This window comes from Ochotona curzoniae, unplaced genomic scaffold, assembly GCF_017591425.1.
Source record: "Ochotona curzoniae isolate NIBS_2020 unplaced genomic scaffold, NIBS_Ocur_1.0 scaffold_4506, whole genome shotgun sequence".
NCBI classification, from domain to species: domain Eukaryota; kingdom Metazoa; phylum Chordata; class Mammalia; order Lagomorpha; family Ochotonidae; genus Ochotona; species Ochotona curzoniae.
Genome location: NW_024467119.1, coordinates 72,281,673 through 72,299,058, shown reverse-complemented (window position 1 = coordinate 72,299,058; position 17,386 = coordinate 72,281,673). Strand labels below are relative to the sequence as shown.

General features: G+C 41.7%; 1 protein-coding gene across 1 annotated transcript in view; it reads left to right on the top strand.

Annotated features, from left to right (window-relative positions):
• The window catches only part of OTUD4 (OTU deubiquitinase 4), a 45,950-nt gene that overhangs the window by 10,238 nt on the left and 18,326 nt on the right, over window positions 1–17,386 (top strand). Inside the window, exons 4-10 of the mRNA XM_040967268.1 lie at window positions 8,360–8,406; window positions 9,033–9,105; window positions 10,379–10,460; window positions 12,973–13,105; window positions 14,684–14,741; window positions 14,907–15,024; window positions 15,106–15,170. Of these exons, the coding sequence (XP_040823202.1) occupies window positions 8,360–8,406; window positions 9,033–9,105; window positions 10,379–10,460; window positions 12,973–13,105; window positions 14,684–14,741; window positions 14,907–15,024; window positions 15,106–15,170 (576 nt within the window). The remainder of the gene's footprint in view (window positions 1–8,359; window positions 8,407–9,032; window positions 9,106–10,378; window positions 10,461–12,972; window positions 13,106–14,683; window positions 14,742–14,906; window positions 15,025–15,105; window positions 15,171–17,386) is intronic.

Here is a 17,386-nt window from a genome sequence, read left to right as displayed (position 1 = left end):
TTGTTTTTGTTTTCATGCCTACAGAAGAGTTAAGTAGGTAGTAAAGTGGCTGTAGGGAGAAGAATGTTTGATCTGTGACTTCCCAGCACTGTTTTGAATGCTTACTAGAGGTCATGAGTTGCTAGTCTCCTTGTGCTTGCAGAGATATGAGATAAAAGTCCCCCAATAGAGAAGAAAATCAGATACTTGCACACTTTTTTTTTTTTAAATAATCTTAGTTGATTATGGTACAAAGTGTCAAGGGCTACAGGAATGTGGGTAAGACCATTATTCCCACACTAATATCATCACTTTTTTTCTCCTGTATCTGGGGTCAGGGGAGAAACTAAGGGAAAAGCCCCACCCAGCCTCCCACCCATCCTGGGTCGCCAGTGTGATGCACGCTCTGAGGGTCCTGCTCAAGCAGTTTTGATAGTTCAGCAGTTTTGAATTGCTACCAATCTCGCCATGCCAAGCACGATGAAATCTCTTCAGAATCCACTGGCTGACATAGCATAGTCTCTTCCTGGTTGGGGTTCTGAGATCAGCAGTTCAGTTGGAGGGATCTCCAAAGAAACTTTGTCTGAGGTGATCCCAGACCTGATTCTTAGGTGAGTTTGCCAGTACAGGGTCTGGCACCATCCGTCACTCTAATCAGCTTATGCACATGCTGGTCGTTGCAATTGCTGGGTCAGTTCTGTTTCCAGTCCTGTCTTCCACGTGAACCGATGGGTGTTGGGTGTTGTAGTCCAGCCTGATCCTGTCCACTTCATACTCGGTCCTCACACAAAGCAGGAGCTTCAGCCTAGCTGGAGAGACTCCCCATAACCCCACCAGGCTTGCTCCGTACCCTGGGTCCCATGCATGCCAGTATGTTCTGCAGACTTGTTCAGTGTGTCCCACATCCCATTTAGCTCTTGTGTATGTGTCAATGAGCATTGAAGCCTGCCTACTAACCTGCCCTACTATCCAGCCCATACAGCTCCTGACAGGTGCCTTTTTGTTTAGCTACCACTGTCCCTGTCTTGGTTTTTGTGTTCTCCAGTGGGAATGGTAATCCTGAGGTGCTCACTATCTTCCTACTAGGCCATTCCAACTTCTGGACCAGTTGGAAAGTTGGAATAGTCAGCCCAATTTGGCCCTTCCCTGATCTGGCTCACCTGAGACCCACAGGTGTAGCCCTGCTTAGTCTGGTCTGCCCCATCCCAACTCATGCTTTCCACTGGGAGTGGTTGCCCAGCAGGGGAGCCCATGTTACCCCTGTCGGCTTTGCCCCCTTCCTCCCTGGTTCTCATGTGTGCTGGTTCTTGTGTGGGCGCTGCAACCACATCTGGTATGGCTCACCCCACCTTGGCATTCTATGATGTGCACTGGTTTGTGGGGCAACCAAACCCGGCCCGACTCACACACTATTCTGATGTTTGGATTCACTAGCAGGTGATGTGGACAGGTTCAGCCTGGTCTGTCCTGCACCTATGTCAAATGTATGCCAGTGGGTATCTTCCTCTGGCCTGGCCTGGGTTGCCTCCATTGTGGTCTTTGCGCTCACCTGTAGGGGCTGTGTCCCGATAGAGGAGTTAGCTCAAATAGATCTTATGGACACTCCCCTGCAAACCACCAGGTCTCAGTCCCCGCGCTTGCCTGAAAGTTTCATGACCCTGTTACTGGGAATCACCCAGAATTCATCTCTCACCTACGCTAAAACTGGCATTTTTCATGGGTGTCCCAAGGAAGCAATTACATACCATGAGAAATTGAGTTTGTTGCCTGGCAGCCAGCAAACAGAGCCTGGCACCAGTGGTGAGCTGGCCTCCCAAAGCCAAGGATTCACTTACTGCTTTTTGGCAGTGGCTTTGGCCTGAGACCCCAGCATTGTGTCCAGTCTGGCAGTGGAACACTCCACAGCTGCCACACTGCAGGAAGCTGCTTTTGCCCCCAACCCCAAGGCCGAACCACACACTTTTTTTCTTAAAGGTTTATTTTTCTTGGAAAGTCAGATCTACAGAGAGAAGGAGAGACAGGGAGAAAGATCTTCCATCCACTGGGTCACTCCCCAGGTGGCCGCAACAGCAGGAGCTGAGCTGATCCGAAGTTAGGAGGCAGGAGCCTCTTCTGGATCTCTCCTACACAGGTACAGGGTCCCAAGGCTTCGGACCTTCTCTGTTTTCTCAGGCCACAAGCAAGGAGCTACATTGGAAGTGGAGCAGCCTGGACATGAATCCTTGCCCATATTTGATATTGGGACGTTAAAGGCGAGAACTTAAGCCACTAGGCTACCACTTTTTTTTTTTTTTAAAGATTTATTTTTATTATTTTTTATTAGGAAAGGCGGATATACAGAGAGGAGAGACAGAGAGGAAGATCTTCCGCCCGATGATTCACTCCCCAAGTGAGCACAACGGCCAATGCTATGCCAATCCGAAGCCAGGAGACTCTTCTGGGTCTCCCACGCGGGTGCAGGGTCCCAAAGCTTTGGGCCGTCCTCGACTGCCTTCCCGGGCCACAGGCAGGGAGCTGGAAGGGAAGCGGGGCTGCCGGGATTAGAACTGGTGCCCATATGGGATCCCGAGCGTGTTCAAGGCGAGGACCTTAACCACTTGCGCCACCGCGCTGGGCCCACCACATTTTTTAGTACACGTTTTTTGCACGCATTTTTTAGTAAAGTACTTGTATTACAGGAAATAGGAGAATGATGACATAGACATTTACAAGGCTTGAGAAGCACTTTATGTATTTGAAATATGAAAAGATTTTAAAGAAGTTGTGCCTGGGATGGGCTGTACTCCACATAGTGAAAATTGAGCGATCAGATGCAGAAAACAATATGGAGAAGTGTTTTTAAATAAGTCAGGGCAGGTGGCAGCCTGGCGCTGAAATGGTTCTAAAAGCTAGTCTTAGTATACTTTAGATCGGGTTTCTCAAAGTATGATTTACAGGTTCTATCTTTATAATCACTGTTATACTTGTGGAAAACAGATTCATGTGTATCACATATTCTGAGCATGATTTAGAATCTCTGTGCCTGGTATCTGGTCATCTGGTTATCTGGCATTGGGAGCCCTTTAAGGTTCTTTTTTTTTTAAAAGATTTATTTATTTTTATTGGAAAGTCAGATATGCAGAGAAGAGGAGAGATAGTGAGAAAGATCTTCCATCCGATGATTCACTCCCCAAGTGAGCGCAACGGCCAATGATATGGCGATCCGAAGCCAGAAGCCAGGAACTTCTTCCAGGTTTCCTACACGGGTACAGAGTTCCAAAGCTTTGGGCCGTCCTCAACTGCTTTCCCAGGCCACAAGCAGGGAGCTTGATGGGAAGTGGAGCTGCCGGGATTAGAACTGGTGCCCATATGGGATCCCGGGGAGTTCAAGGCGAGGACTTTAGCCACTGGGCCACGCCTCCGGGCCCTAAGGTTCTTGATGTAGGAACTGAGAGTATGATGAAGGAACAGTTGAATTGTAACTCAGCTTCCAGTACATTCTCTATCATCTGTCCTTACTTTATTTTCTCTTTAGCTCTTTCTACCATTTGACATATTTTTTTGTTTGTTGTCTTTGTACTACAGTTAAGTGCTGTGACCATAGAGCTCTGTATGTTTTGTTCATGCTGTGTCTGCATCATGGCCAAGAATAGCGCTTGACATTTTTTGTTGAATGAATGGATGAAAGAATATTGTGAAGAAATAGTTTTGAGGCAGGTGAAACCAAATGCAGAAAAATCCATTTTTAAGTGATTTAAAATTGTTTAACATAAAGAAACATATACACATTAAGTGAGAAAGGGGATATAGTATCGCTCTTTGGGCAAAACAAACCAATCTTCTAAAGACCTTTTCTTTAAATCCACTTTGACTCTATTTTTATTTGCATAATTCCGAGTCCATTTTCTTGAAGCTTATATATATTTTTAAATTATTTGTAGATGGCAAATATTGTAGATGATTTTCTTGCTTTATATAAAATATAGGAAATACTAAGGTTATTTCTTAATCAGGGAGACCACAGTGCTATTTTATAATAGTGAAACACTTGCTGTGTGTGTGAGAATCTGAGCCTGAACCGCTGTTTGGGAATAGAGAGAAGATGGCGAGGAACAAGCCAATGTGAACTGAACTTGGACTAATTTGATTTCGGATCTGGAGAAAAGGGAAGAGTGAAAGTTGATGTGGTTTGAGGCACTTCTTGAAAGTTGGTACTTCACTTGACCCCCTGAGTTTTACTTTCTGAAAAAACACTACACTTGATGTTCTCGTGACGTCCCTCTCCTCAGTATGACCAACTTTTGCTTTATGTCTGAGGTCTGAACAGTTTGTTACCAGCACTTGTAAACCTTCACTCTGTATTTTCTTTGATCTTTTGTGATCAATGAAAAATGCAGTTTGTGCATAAATTCCATTGCTTCATCAAGTTCTCAAAGCAATTATCCTCTTATACTATGAAGACATTTTGGAAAATTTCTCAAACTTTGCAAGAATGCATTTTGTCAGCTTTATTGAGGTAGAATTGACAGCAAAATCACAAATTTTAAATGCGTAAAGAAATTTGACAAATACATGTATTTGGGTAACCACCATCATAAACATCAATAGCAGGGCATTTTTACCATTCCAAAAAGTTCTTACCTTACATCCCTTTTGTACTTAAACAGCACCATTTCTACGTCCCAGACAATTATTGATCTTTCTAGATGCACATAAGTGGAATGATGTAAATTCGTAGTCTTACTGTGGCTGGTCTCTTTAACTTAGTGTAGTAAAAGCACTTAAAGAATCCTGCATGCTGCTGTGAGTGGCTATTTCTGTTTGTGGCAGAGGGGTGGCTTTCTGCATGGATATACTCTAGTCCATTTCCCAGTTGGCTAATTTCTGCGGGGTGCCTCCAGCTTTGGGCTGTTAGACTCCAAAGTGCAATGCATGCTCTATGTGACACATAAATGAATGTGTAGACGTGTGTAATAACTGAGCATCTTCTCATGTGTCTGACAAATATCTTACTGGTGTAATGTATGTACACAGATTTTGCCCATTTTTGTTTTTAGGATTTATTCATTTTTATTGAAAGAGATTTACAGAGAAGAGAGTTGGGGAAAGATCTTCCATCTGTTGGTTCACTCCCCAAATAGTTGCAGTGGCTGGAGCTGAGCCATTCTGACGCCAGGAGCCAGGAACTTCTTTCAGGTCTCCCCTGTGGGTGTAGGGTCCCAAGGTTTTGATCTTTTCTCTACTGTTTTTCTAGGCCACAAGCAGGGATGGAGCTGGGACACAAACTGGCACCCATATGGGATCCTGGTGCTATTTGATCCTTCATGCTGGCCCCTAATTACCTTTTTTTTTTTTTTTTTTACTGTTTGTTTATTTTACTTGAAAATAAGTTACAGAGAGAGAGAGACATAAGGAGATTTTCCATCTGCTGGATCACTACCCAGATGGTTACAGTTGCCAGAGCTGGTTTGGTCCAAAGGTGGGATTCAGGAGCTTTTTCAGGGTCTCTGACGTGTGTACAGGGTCCCAAGGCTTATGACCATCCCCTACTGCTTTTTCAGGCATAAATTACAGAGCTGGATCAGAAGTTGAGAGCAGCCAGAATCCAATATGATGGTTCCCATATGGGCTGTTGGCACTGCAGGCAGAGGATGAACTTACTAAGCCACGTGCCAGCCCCGTTTTTGTTGCTTTTCGTCTTACTGAATTACAGCAGTTTATGCTGGATTTAAGTCCTGTGTTGATAAACATGTTTTGCAAATACTTGCTTCCAGTTGTTTTATAGCATTTGATTTTCTTATGTATTAAGATTAGTTTTTCATTTTCTTAAGTGTCTTTTTTCTTTATAAAGACTTATTTATTTTTATTACAAAGTCAGATATACAGAGAGGAGAAGAGACAGTGAGAAAGATCTTCCGTCCTATGATTCACACCCCAAGTGAGCGCAATGGCTGGCACTGCGCTGATCCGAAGCCGGGAATGAGGAACCTCTTCCGGGTATCCCATATAGGTGCAGGGTCCCAAAGCCCTGGGCCATCCTCGACTGCTTTCCCAGGCCGCAAGCAGGGAGCTGGATGGGAAGCGTGGCCGCCGGAATTAGAACCGGTGTCCACATGGGATCCTGGCATGTTCAAGGCAAGGACTTTAGCTGCTAGGCCATGCCACCAGGCCCATTTTCTTAAGTGTCTTACTCAAAAGTTTAATTTTGCTAACTATGTAGAAATTTTTAAAAGTATTTTTATGTAAATGCAGTTAAAACGTTTTGTAGGAATTCTGCACAGGAGAGTTGCTCATGAAGCATCATAAGAAGGACCAAGTGAAATTTTGGTGTTAGCAAAGCATTGCTATAATCTTAAATTGAATTGTTTAAATTTGAAACTGACCCTGAAGGCTGGTGTTCCAGCCCAGGTAGAGGTTAAGCCCCTGTTTGGGATGCTAGCATCCCGTGTGCATCTGTTGGTTTGAGTCCTGGCCGCTTCCCATCTGTTGGTTTGAGCCCTGGCCGCCTTCCTCTTGCTGTGCCTGGGAAGACAGCGAAGATGGGACAGGTGCTTGGGCACTGGTACCTGTGCTTCTGATTCCTTCCTTTGCTTGCTGTTGCAGCCGTTTGCGTCATTAGTGGATGGGGAGATCTGTCTCTGTCCTCTCTGTCAAAAAACAAATGCTAAAAATAGAAAACAAAACTAACGCCTGTAAGGAAAGTTCTTTATGATAGCTGTTGTCTACATGTCCACGGCAGAATTTATTCTGAGGGTTATTTATAACAACTGTACGTCATTCTCATGAGAAGTAGCATTTGGTTAACATTAATAAAACTGTTCAACATTTAAAGTGATGTAATATTTTACATTTTGCATAAGTTAGAAATGTAGTTTGTTTGTGTTCTAAAGTGTCATCATTGGAGCATTTCCTCTATTGCAAGAGACTGTTGCTTGAAGCAGTTAGTGAGAACCAGCAGTTATTACCGTAAGGTCTGTTTTAAGACATCTATATTAGTATAGTATATGGAACCTATTTCATTTTGAAAATGTGTACTAACTTTTCTATTACAATGAAGTCAGTTGTGGTGTAGCACATTAAGCTTCCTCCTTCAATGCTGGAATCTTAAAAGGGCTCCAGTTTTTGTCAAATGTAAGTCTCCAGAGGAAAGATTATCCTTGGTGAGAGATCAAAATGTCATCTAAAATTTTTTTCTTAAAAAAAAGTTTATTTTCATTTTGTTTGAAAGGCAGGTAGGGAAGTGAAGGTGATGGTTAGAGGAGAGACAGGGAGCCATCTCACTTATTTTACTTCCAGATGCCTGCCATAGCCGGGGCTGGATTAGGCTGAGGTTCCCAAGTGGGGGACGGGACGCCAAGCCATCATCTGCTGCCTCCTAGGGTGCACACTGGCAGGGTCCTCGCTGGCAGGAAGCCAGTCGGGACTCAGAAGCTAGGCCTGGACACTGAACGCAGGACGAGGGCGACTTAACCACAAGGTTGAATACCTTGCACCATTACCAGTTGCTTTTAGTGATTCTTGCGATTATCTGTACTACTTGTTATAAGTGACGTCATGGTAGAAGATTTTAGAATGTGGATGTTCACAGAGAGAAGGGTACAAATCTTGTTTAAGCCTTTAATTCCCTTTGTTTAATGTGAATTTATGGTGAGTTTCTGGGTTTTGTCTTTTTTACCCACATGTAGGTACAGATAATTAGCCTTTTTGTTTTACAAGTTTAATTTTGTCATGCCTTAACTTTTTTTTTTCTACTTACTGTGCATGCGCAATCTTCCTAAGTAATTGAATTACTCTGTAGTATGGCTAAACCATGTTAGAAGTCTTAGGCTCTCTCTTTGTGCCTCTGTCAGCCATAACAAGTATTCCTTCAGGATAAGATTTGTTGAAGTTGAATTACTTGGTCAAACAGGATATGGACATTTTACATGCTGATTTTTACCTGGTTATTTTTGCCTTCTAGGCATTCCATTATTTTGAAATGGATGCTGGGACACTGCTGTCTCTCTGATCCACCTCAGAGATAATAGTTGATAATAGAATTTTCTGCTGCTACTCAGTGTTTGATTTGCGGGAGTGGGTTGGGGGAGGAGGGTTGTGGATCTCATGTGCTAAGCTCTGTCCTGGGTGCTAAATTGGAGGATACCCCCCATCTTCAACAAATTGTCAACTTGGATTTGTAACTCCATGGGCTTGCCACACCAATAGAAGCTGTCATTGCACCATATTGTTGTTACTAAGAATTTATAAAACATATCTGCACTATACATAATATTACCTGTCTTATGTAAAAGCTTTTATAGTCACAATTGAATACTTTTTCAAGTTCTTTAGGTATAGATATTATGTAGAGTGTATTGCAAAAAGTGAGACACTTATGTACCGATTTTTTTTTCCCTAATAGGAGTGGGTTGGAGAAGTGGAAATCAGTGCCCTTTCTCTTATGTACAGGTAAACACTATAATGACACGGTAGGGGAATATCGGGGAAATTGGTCTGTTTCTTTATGCTAAACATTTTAAAATAGTAGAGTTATTCTATACTTATATATGAAGCATATTTTGCTTTAGATATGAAGCTAAGGTTTTGTTTTTAAATTGCATATCATTTTACATTGAAATGTGTCAACATTTAGAAATTATAATTCTCAAAATGTTTTTGGAAAAGAGCACAAATTTTTTTAGGTTTTACCCTATAGATCACTTATTAAAACTAAAGAAATGAAATTCTGGGCTAGTACCACCGAATGATCTGTTAAGCAGAACTAATGTACCATATTGCTCAGTTTACTACTGCTGCCTAGTGGAGGAGAAGGCGATTCTTCGTTTAAACTCCCCTTTAGAGGAGTTTTTGGAGCTTTATGTGTCCGGATGTAAAGCTTTACATTTTGGAAGACAGTTTTCTATATGTAGTCTGCAAATCTTTTTATTTCTTGTTGTGTTTGGTTTCGTGCTCTGTTCCTAGTGCTTAGAGCACTACTTGGCACATATTAATTAGACACTAATCAGTGAGTGAAAGATTACATTTGAATCATGAAGAGTGTTTTTCTAAAAGTAATTTCTAAATGTGATTTTCAGGAAAGATTTTATAATTTATCGGGAACCAAATGTTTCTCCGGCACAAGTAACTGAAAATAATTTTCCTGAAAAGGTAAGACTTTTTTCCAGTTGTTTGTGTTATATCCTGACTGTCTAAACTGTATTTTCAAGTTAGTTTTAGAAATATTTCTGTATGCCTATTGTGGTACTCTGAGTTTTTGAATTTTTAGAAATCATCGTGACATTATTTTGTGCTTTCCCCATTACTCTTGAATCCTTTTAAAACTTTTTAGTAGACACTGAAAATGGTTGTGAGGTGCTAGTACATGTAAAGAGTTAGATATTAAATAGTAAAAAATGTGAAAATAAATTTTATGATTCAAAAATACTTTTGGTAATCCTGTGTTTCCCATTGTGAAGATAATATTACTGGCAAGATTGTTACTTCAGAATCTGATCACAAAACAGGTATTATTTGAATGTGTGACACCCAGGGTGGGGGTACAGGGATCTTCCATCTACTGGCTCGCTCTCCACATGTCTACAACAGCTAGGGCTGGACCAGGCTTAGCCCAGGGCCTGTGAGTCCCCCATGGCAGGAGGCCAGGTACTTGCGCCATCATTTTTTGCATTCCCATGTCCATTAGTAGAAAACTGATCAGTAGTAGAGTAGCTAGTTTCTAAATTGGACATCCGGTATGGGATGTGGGCGTCCCAAGCAATTCCTAACTTGCTGTGCCCATGGGGGAGTCTTGTTTCAGTTTTTTCAATCAGATTTTTGTTTCAGATTTAGGAATCATGTGGGCCAAGTTAAAGTGAGTTGTGTGGCCGCCTTACTCATAGTAGTTGAGGGGAAGAGAGTTGTTGAAACCATGTAACAACTTGAGAGTTTTCAAGAGAGGGTGATGATATTTGGCCATTGCATTACGATTTTTGAAAGAAGATATTTTCTAACTAAAATCAATTAGATTTTTCTGGGTATAAGTAATTGGCCATTTAGGAACTATTAAAGCTTTTAGAGAAGCAGAGATTTATGTTGTGATAACATTAGTATCACAGAGGATACCATTAGTAAAGTTTTACAGTACTTTCTTCCAGTCTTTTTCATGTTTTTTTAAATAGTTGAAATTATATTGTTTTATGTAGTAAATCTATCTTTTTTTGCATGTGGTTCTGTAAAGAATTCCTCACATCATTCAGATTTTTAAAAAATTTAATGACTGTTTATCATTTCAGTATGTGGGTGTCCTGCAGTTGACAGCATTGGAACTTTTTAGGTTGCTTTTTAAAATAATTACTTATTAGGAAATGAATTTAGGGTGTTGGAGACATGCATGTTGCTCAGCGAATGAGGTTTTGAAATGTGCTTTATTTCTCCCATTCAGGTATTATTGTGTTTTTCAAATGGAAATCACTATGATATTGTATATCCCATACAGTATAAAGATAGTTCTGCTATGTGTCAGTGTAAGTATTGTCTTGTGTTTGTATATTAAATTATGTTCCTCAATTGTAATCTTAATGCAAAAAGAGAGGTAAATATGTTCTTTTGTACTATAAATGATAATTTTAGGAACCTTATGTTACTGAGAATACTAATATTATGACACATTTCAAAAGAGAAAACATAGTCGATAGTTACCATTTGGTTGGGGCTGGCATTGTGGTGCAGGTGGTAGAGCCAAACAGCTGCATCCCGAGTGCTGGTTCAAGTCCCGACTGTTCCACTTCCAATCTGGCTTTCTGCTTATGTGCCTGAGAAAACAGTAGATGGCCGATTTAAGTGGGCGGCCATTTGAGAAGTGAACCAGCAGTTAGAATAGCCGTATCTTTGTCTCTCCCTGTTTCTATAACTCTGCCTTTAACATATATAAAGAAGTATTAGGAAAAAAGAAAAAAAAAGTGGAATCTGAGAAATTCCTTATTCAAGGTAACTGTTAGTGGGAAAGCTAAAACAAGTGTGCAGATCTTGTAAGACCTCTGTGACCTTTAAATAATGAATGCAAAATAAAACAGTATTCATGGAAAGGAAGACAGCTTGGGTAGTACTTCATGAAAAAAACATGACTGCCTTATTATTGCTGGTGCCATATTATCTGGTGAGAATGGTGCTCAAAAGTTGACATCATTAAAATTCAAAAGAGCTAAACATTTACATATTTTAAAAAACAATAGAGGCAGAATGAGAGGAGCTCATGGTTGCACAGTAGGCTGGCGCTGAGGTCAGGAACTCCATCCAGATCTCCTAGAAGTAGCGGGAACACAGTAACTTCAACCAGCAGCACAGGCTCCCAGCATCTCCACTGGCAGGAAGCTGGAGGCACGAGCAGAGCCAGGGAGTTGGGAGACATCTTCATTTTGTAGTTGTAAAAATGAGTGAGTTTGGGCCCCAGGGTGGTGGCATCGTGGCTAAAGTCCTTGCCTTACAGGCTCCAGGATCCCATATGGGCTCCAGTTCGTGTCCTTGCTGCTCCACTTCCCATCCAGGTCCCTGCTTATGGCCTGGTAAAGCAGTGGAGGATGGCCCAAGAGCTTGGGAATCTGCACCTGCATGGGAGACCCAGAAGAAGCTCCTTGCTCCTGACTTCAGATTGGCTCAGCTCTAGCTATTGCAGCGATTTGGAGAGTGAACCAGTAGATGGAAAATCTTCCTCTCTGTCTCTGTAAATCTGACTCTTCCAGCAAGAAAAAGTATATCTTTAAAAAAAATTAAAAGTGAGAGACTTCAAACTACCTATTTCCTCAGAGATTCTGTAACTTCTGTTAAAATATTTATTTTGATTTTATTCAAAAGGTATAGATCTTCTATGTCCTAATGAACTAGCAGCTTTATTAAGGTCTCCCATGTGAGTGGCAGGGGCTGTGGTTTTGCTCTTCCTTCATTTCATTTTTATAGGCAATTGGCAGGAAGCCGATTTAAAAGTGGAGCAGTCAGGATGATAGCTCAACTGGCTAATCTGCCACCTCCAAGCACTGGGATACCACATGGTTGCTGGTTTGTGTCCCAGCTACTCCAGTTCCCAGTCAGCTAGCTCCCTGCTTATGCTCTGGGAAAGCAGCAGAGGACGGACCAAAGGTTTCCCACCCTGCACCCATATGGGAGACCTGAAAGAAACTCCTGGCTTCTGGCTGCTGACTTCAGATTGGCTCACCTCCAGCCACAGTGGCCATTTAGAGAGTGAACGGGTTGGTGGAAGATCTTTCTCTCCATCTCTCCTTCTCTCTTTAAATCTGCCTTTCCAATAAGAATAAATCTTTAAAAGAAAATAATAGAGCAGTCAGGACATAACTTGATTTCCTTTTTTTTTTTAAAGATTTATTTATTTTTATTACAAAGTCAGATATACAGAGAGGAGGAGAGAGAGAGGAATATCTTCCATCCGATGATTCACCCCCCAAGTGAGCACAATGGCCGGTGCTGTGCTGATCCGGAGCCAGGAACCTCTTCCGGGTATCCCACATGGGTACGGGCTTTGGGCCTTCCCAGGCCACAAGCAGGGAGCTTGATGGAAAGTGGAGCTGCCGGCATTAGAGCCAGTGCCCATATGGGATCCTGGTGCGTTCAAGGCGAGGACTTCATAGCCACGAGGCCATACCACCGGGCCCCTGAAACTTGATTTCCATATGAGGTGTCAGCATTTCAGGTTGCAGCTTTATTTGTTAAACCAGAATGACCGTCCCCAACTGAAACCCTGGAGCCATCGCCTGCTGTCTACCCAGGTGTGCATGAGTGGGACTCTGGGTCACGCACGAGTAGTGAGGACTCAAAGCAAGCACTCTGACAAGACAGGGGGCATCCCAAGCTGCAGCTTAAGCACCTATGCCAAATGCTCCCCCAGTCTGTATGCAGCTCTTTAATTGGATTGTGTTTGACTGTAAAATTTCTAGTTGGAATTTTAGAAGCTGGAACAATGTAACAATCTTATATTCTTGTGAAGAGAATACTTACGGCTGATGTTACATTTCTTGTTAATTGCAGCTCTCCTTTATGAATTGCTATATGAGAAGGTATTTAAAGCTGATGTTAGTAAAATCATGATGGGACTAGACACTTCTGAAGTAGCTGATGGAAACAATAGTGAAATATCAGATTCTGAAGATGATAGTTTCAGGTAAGATGATTTGGCTTTCAAGTGCCATTGAGAGGAACATTGCAGTAATTGTTTCTACAGGGAATTACCTCACGTTGAAGTTTTATCTGCAAATATATTTCGTGGAAAAATGGGATTAAAAGATGTTTATGGTGAAGATTTTTTAACAATGCATATTCTGCATGAACTTTTTGAAGACTCATAATCATAAAATACAGCAGTTTTCAGTAGAAATTTCCTTATCCTCCCTGCAACTGATTTCTTTTTCCATTTTTTAAATATATTTTTGACAATCTTTACATAGTTAATTAGGGCAAAAAGGTACAAGAGCTATAGGAAAGTGGGTAAGACTTCTTTCCATACTGTTTCCTTCATATATCTGAGGTAAAGGGGATATTGAGGGAGAATCCCCACCCAGCCTCCCACCCACCCCAGGTCCCGGATGTGAGGCATGCTCTGAGATACTTGCTCAAGTGGATAGTTCACCAGTTATGAATTGCTGCCAGTCTCGCCACTAAAGCACGATGAGGTCGTTGAAGAATCCAGTGATTGACATAGTCCATCTTAGAGTCTCCATTTGCCCAGTATTTCTCTGCCAACATATGGCTGGGTAGTTGATTGATTTGTTCTATCTTCGGTCTATTAAATCTGAACGTTACTACTTTTTCTTCCCTTCTCTCCCATGGCAATTGATTACTTTGTATCTACATTCATTAGATTATACATTGCATTTGGGTAATGTTTTTGTCTCTTTTGTTTGCTCTTTAACCCAGCACATAGGAATACATAACATAGTGCCTGGCATTTGGTAGATACTCAGATATTTGTTGAGTAAGTGTAGGTATGCATGCTGCAGTTAATTCAAAGGGTTGATGGTGAGTTTTTGGTTGTTTTGAAGATGTTTGGATATAGCCAGAGTTTTCCATAAAAGGATGGGTTGCTGAACACCAATATCAAGTTATTGTCACTAAGATTATTTTTATTAGAAAGGATATTTTACAGAGAGAGAATGAGAGACAGTGAGAGGTTTTCTATTCACTAGTTCACTTTCCAAATGACCTCAAGAGCTGGAGCTGAGCCAAAGTGAAATCAGGCGCCTCCTCTGGGTCTCCCATCTGGGTGCAGGTTTCCAAGGACATGGGTCATCCTCCTATTTTCCCTAGCCACACACAGAGAGCTGAATTGGAAATAAAGCTGCTGGCACAGGAATTCATGCCCACATGTGATGCCAGTGCCACGGAGTGGAGAATTAGCCTGCTGCACCACCATGCTGTCCCTGTTACTATTATGTTTATTGGGACCTGACCTATCCTTAACTGTTTGCTAAAATGTGAAGTTTTAGGTTTCATTGTTTAGATTTCACACTTTATTTCTGTTTCCATTTGTTTTGATTAATAAACTATTAAGAATTACACATCCTTCTAATTTGATATACACATGTATTATTTATATGTATTCCAATGCTAACATTTGTATGACTTCACTGGAGGAAAGCTCTTGACTTTGAAAAATGTTAACTTTGGAGAGTCAGCAGTTAATTGCTTGGCATAAATGCTTTATTCTCCTTCTGATAATTGCGTTGTATTTTCTCCTTTGTAGGAAGAAAACTACCACTGATAATGATGTGAATGGATTTAAAGCTTTGTCAGGCAATGAGGTATTTTTGTAAAATAATTTTAACTGGTTCATCAATAGAAGAAGGGATGTAACTAACCTTTTTTATTGTTTTTAGTACATTTTCAGTAGAGTCACAGTTATCTATGATATGTTTCTCAAAAATGTTTTGAAAGCATTATTGTTGATTGGGCTTTTCTTTGTTTAGCATCAGAAGAACAATGAGAAGCCTACTAGCCTTCCCTTGTCTAGAAAGGTTCTTAAGTCACTCAATCCGGCAGTCTACAGAAATGTGGAATATGAAATTTGGCTGAAGTCTAAACAAGGTGAGTTTAAAAAATCTATGCTTTAAAAAAATCATCGTTTTTGTTCATGAAAGCCAACTGATAACTGGTTTTTTCTTATAGCTCAACAAAAACGTGATTATTCCATTGCTGCTGGTTTACAATATGAAGTTGCAGAGAAATGCCAAGTAAGTGATTTGTATAAAAGTAGAAAAATTTTACTTGAAGTCTTACTTTTTCTAATAGGAATGAAAAAGCATCTGAGGTTTTAATGTCTTGGTAATTTGAGGTTTCAGAATGTGTTCATTTTTAAAAGATGTATTTATTTACATTGGAAAGACAGATCCATACAGAGAAGGTGATACAGAGAGTAATATGCTGCATCCGCTGGGTTATTCTGTAAATGGCCACAATGGCTAGAGTTGAGGCAGTGCAAAGCCTGGAGCCAGGAGCTTCTTTCAGGTCTCCTGCCTTGGTCAGGGTCCCCAGGCTTTGGTATATCATCTACTGCCTTCCCAAGCCACAGTCGGGGAGCTGGACTGAAACACTAACTGATGGGCCCGGCAGCTAAAGTCCTCGCCTTGAACACACCGGGATCCCATATGGGTGCCGGTTCTAATCCCGGCGGCCCCACTTCCCATCCAGCTCCCTGCCTGTGGCCCAGGAAGGCAGTCGACGACGGCCCAAAGCTTTGGGACCCTGCACCCATGTGGGATACCCGGAAGGGGTTCTTGGTTCCTGGCTTCGGATCGGCATAGCACCGGCCATTGCGCTCACTTGGGGGTTGAATCAGCAGACGGAAGATCTTCCTCTATCTCTCCTCCTCTCTGTATATCTGACTTTGTAATAAAAATAAATAAATCTTAAAAAAAAAGACGAACCGTTGTCCATATGGTATCCCAATCCCTTCAAGGCAAGGATTTAAACACTGAGCCATCACACTGGACCCAGAATGTATTTATTTTTAAAAAATTATTTACTTAAGAGGCAGAAACAAAATATGTGCAAGTGACTCTTAACTCCCATCCCCTGGTATACTCACTAAGTGCTGCAATGACTCCCTGGGACTGGGCTAGGGTGAAGCCAACAGTGGAGAATTCAGTCAAGGTTCCCCTTGTGGCTGTTGGGTGCCAGCGCCTGCTGCCTCTTGGTGTTTGAATAAGCAGTTGGGCTGGTTGCTGAGCTCAAGCACTCCAGTATGGGCTGTGGGCAATACGACTGGTGTCAACTGCTAAGCTAAATGCTCACTCTTGAGAATGTATTTCTCTTCTATACATTTTAAGTTACAAGCACACCAGTCTTTTGGCACAGTGGGTTAGACTGCCACCTGAGAAATTTTACAAAGAAAGAAGAGAGAGATAGCTTTCATTCTCTGGTTCATGCCCCAAACGATTGCAATGGGTAGCGCTGAACTGATCTGAAGCAGGGATGCAGGAGCTTATTCAAAGTTTCCCACGTAGATGCAGGGGCTCAAGGTCTTGGGTCATCCTCTGCTGCTTTCCCAAACCATAAGCAGTTACTGAATTGAAAGTGAAGCAGTAGCTAGAACATGAATGCCGCCTACCCCTCCCCCCTTTTAAGAATAGGTTTATTTTTTTATTGGGGAAGCAGATTTACAGAAAGATTTTCCATCTGCTGCTTCATTCCCTATGTAGCTGCAATTGCCGGAGCCAAGCTGATGTGAAGCCAGGAGCTTCCATATCTCCCATGTGGGTGCAGGGTCCCAAAGCTTTGGTCCATCCTCTACTGCTTTCCCAGGCCACAAGCAGGGAACTGGATGGGAAGTGGAGCTGCCGGGATGTGAACCAGTACCCATGTGAGATCTTGGTGCAGGGGAGATGGATTTAGCTGCTAGACAGGTTACTGAGCTAGACTCTTAAAGAAGATCCCTTTGTGACTATTGAATGAAATGTCAATTTGATTTTTGTCTAAGTAAAAACAGGCTCCTTAAAGCAGTGCTTTTATTGGCAGTGTAATGACTGATAGGTATACTGTAGAAGGACATTGTGAGCCTGGAAGGTCAGCTAGCTCAGGATTACAATTGATAGGATAACATTTATATGAGAACAACTGGATGGATGCCATTTGTGTGAGTGATTGGATATCATTTGTATGAGAACTGAATGGGTACCATTGGTATAATTAAATGGATATAATTTGTAAGAGAACAGCTGAGTGGATAGCATGTGAATGAGAACACTTGGTAGAATATACAAAACAAAAGAGCTCCAAACAAAAGCATAGAAACAATTGATGGGTTCTGTTGATAAGCTCAATACCTCCTCCCTTATCCTATATGACCCTCCATCTGTTAGTTCTGATGTCACTAATAAACTATTGACCATCAGTCAGAGTCCAAGCATGTTGTTATTGGCTTGTGCACCAAGCAGTTTCTGCTGGACAG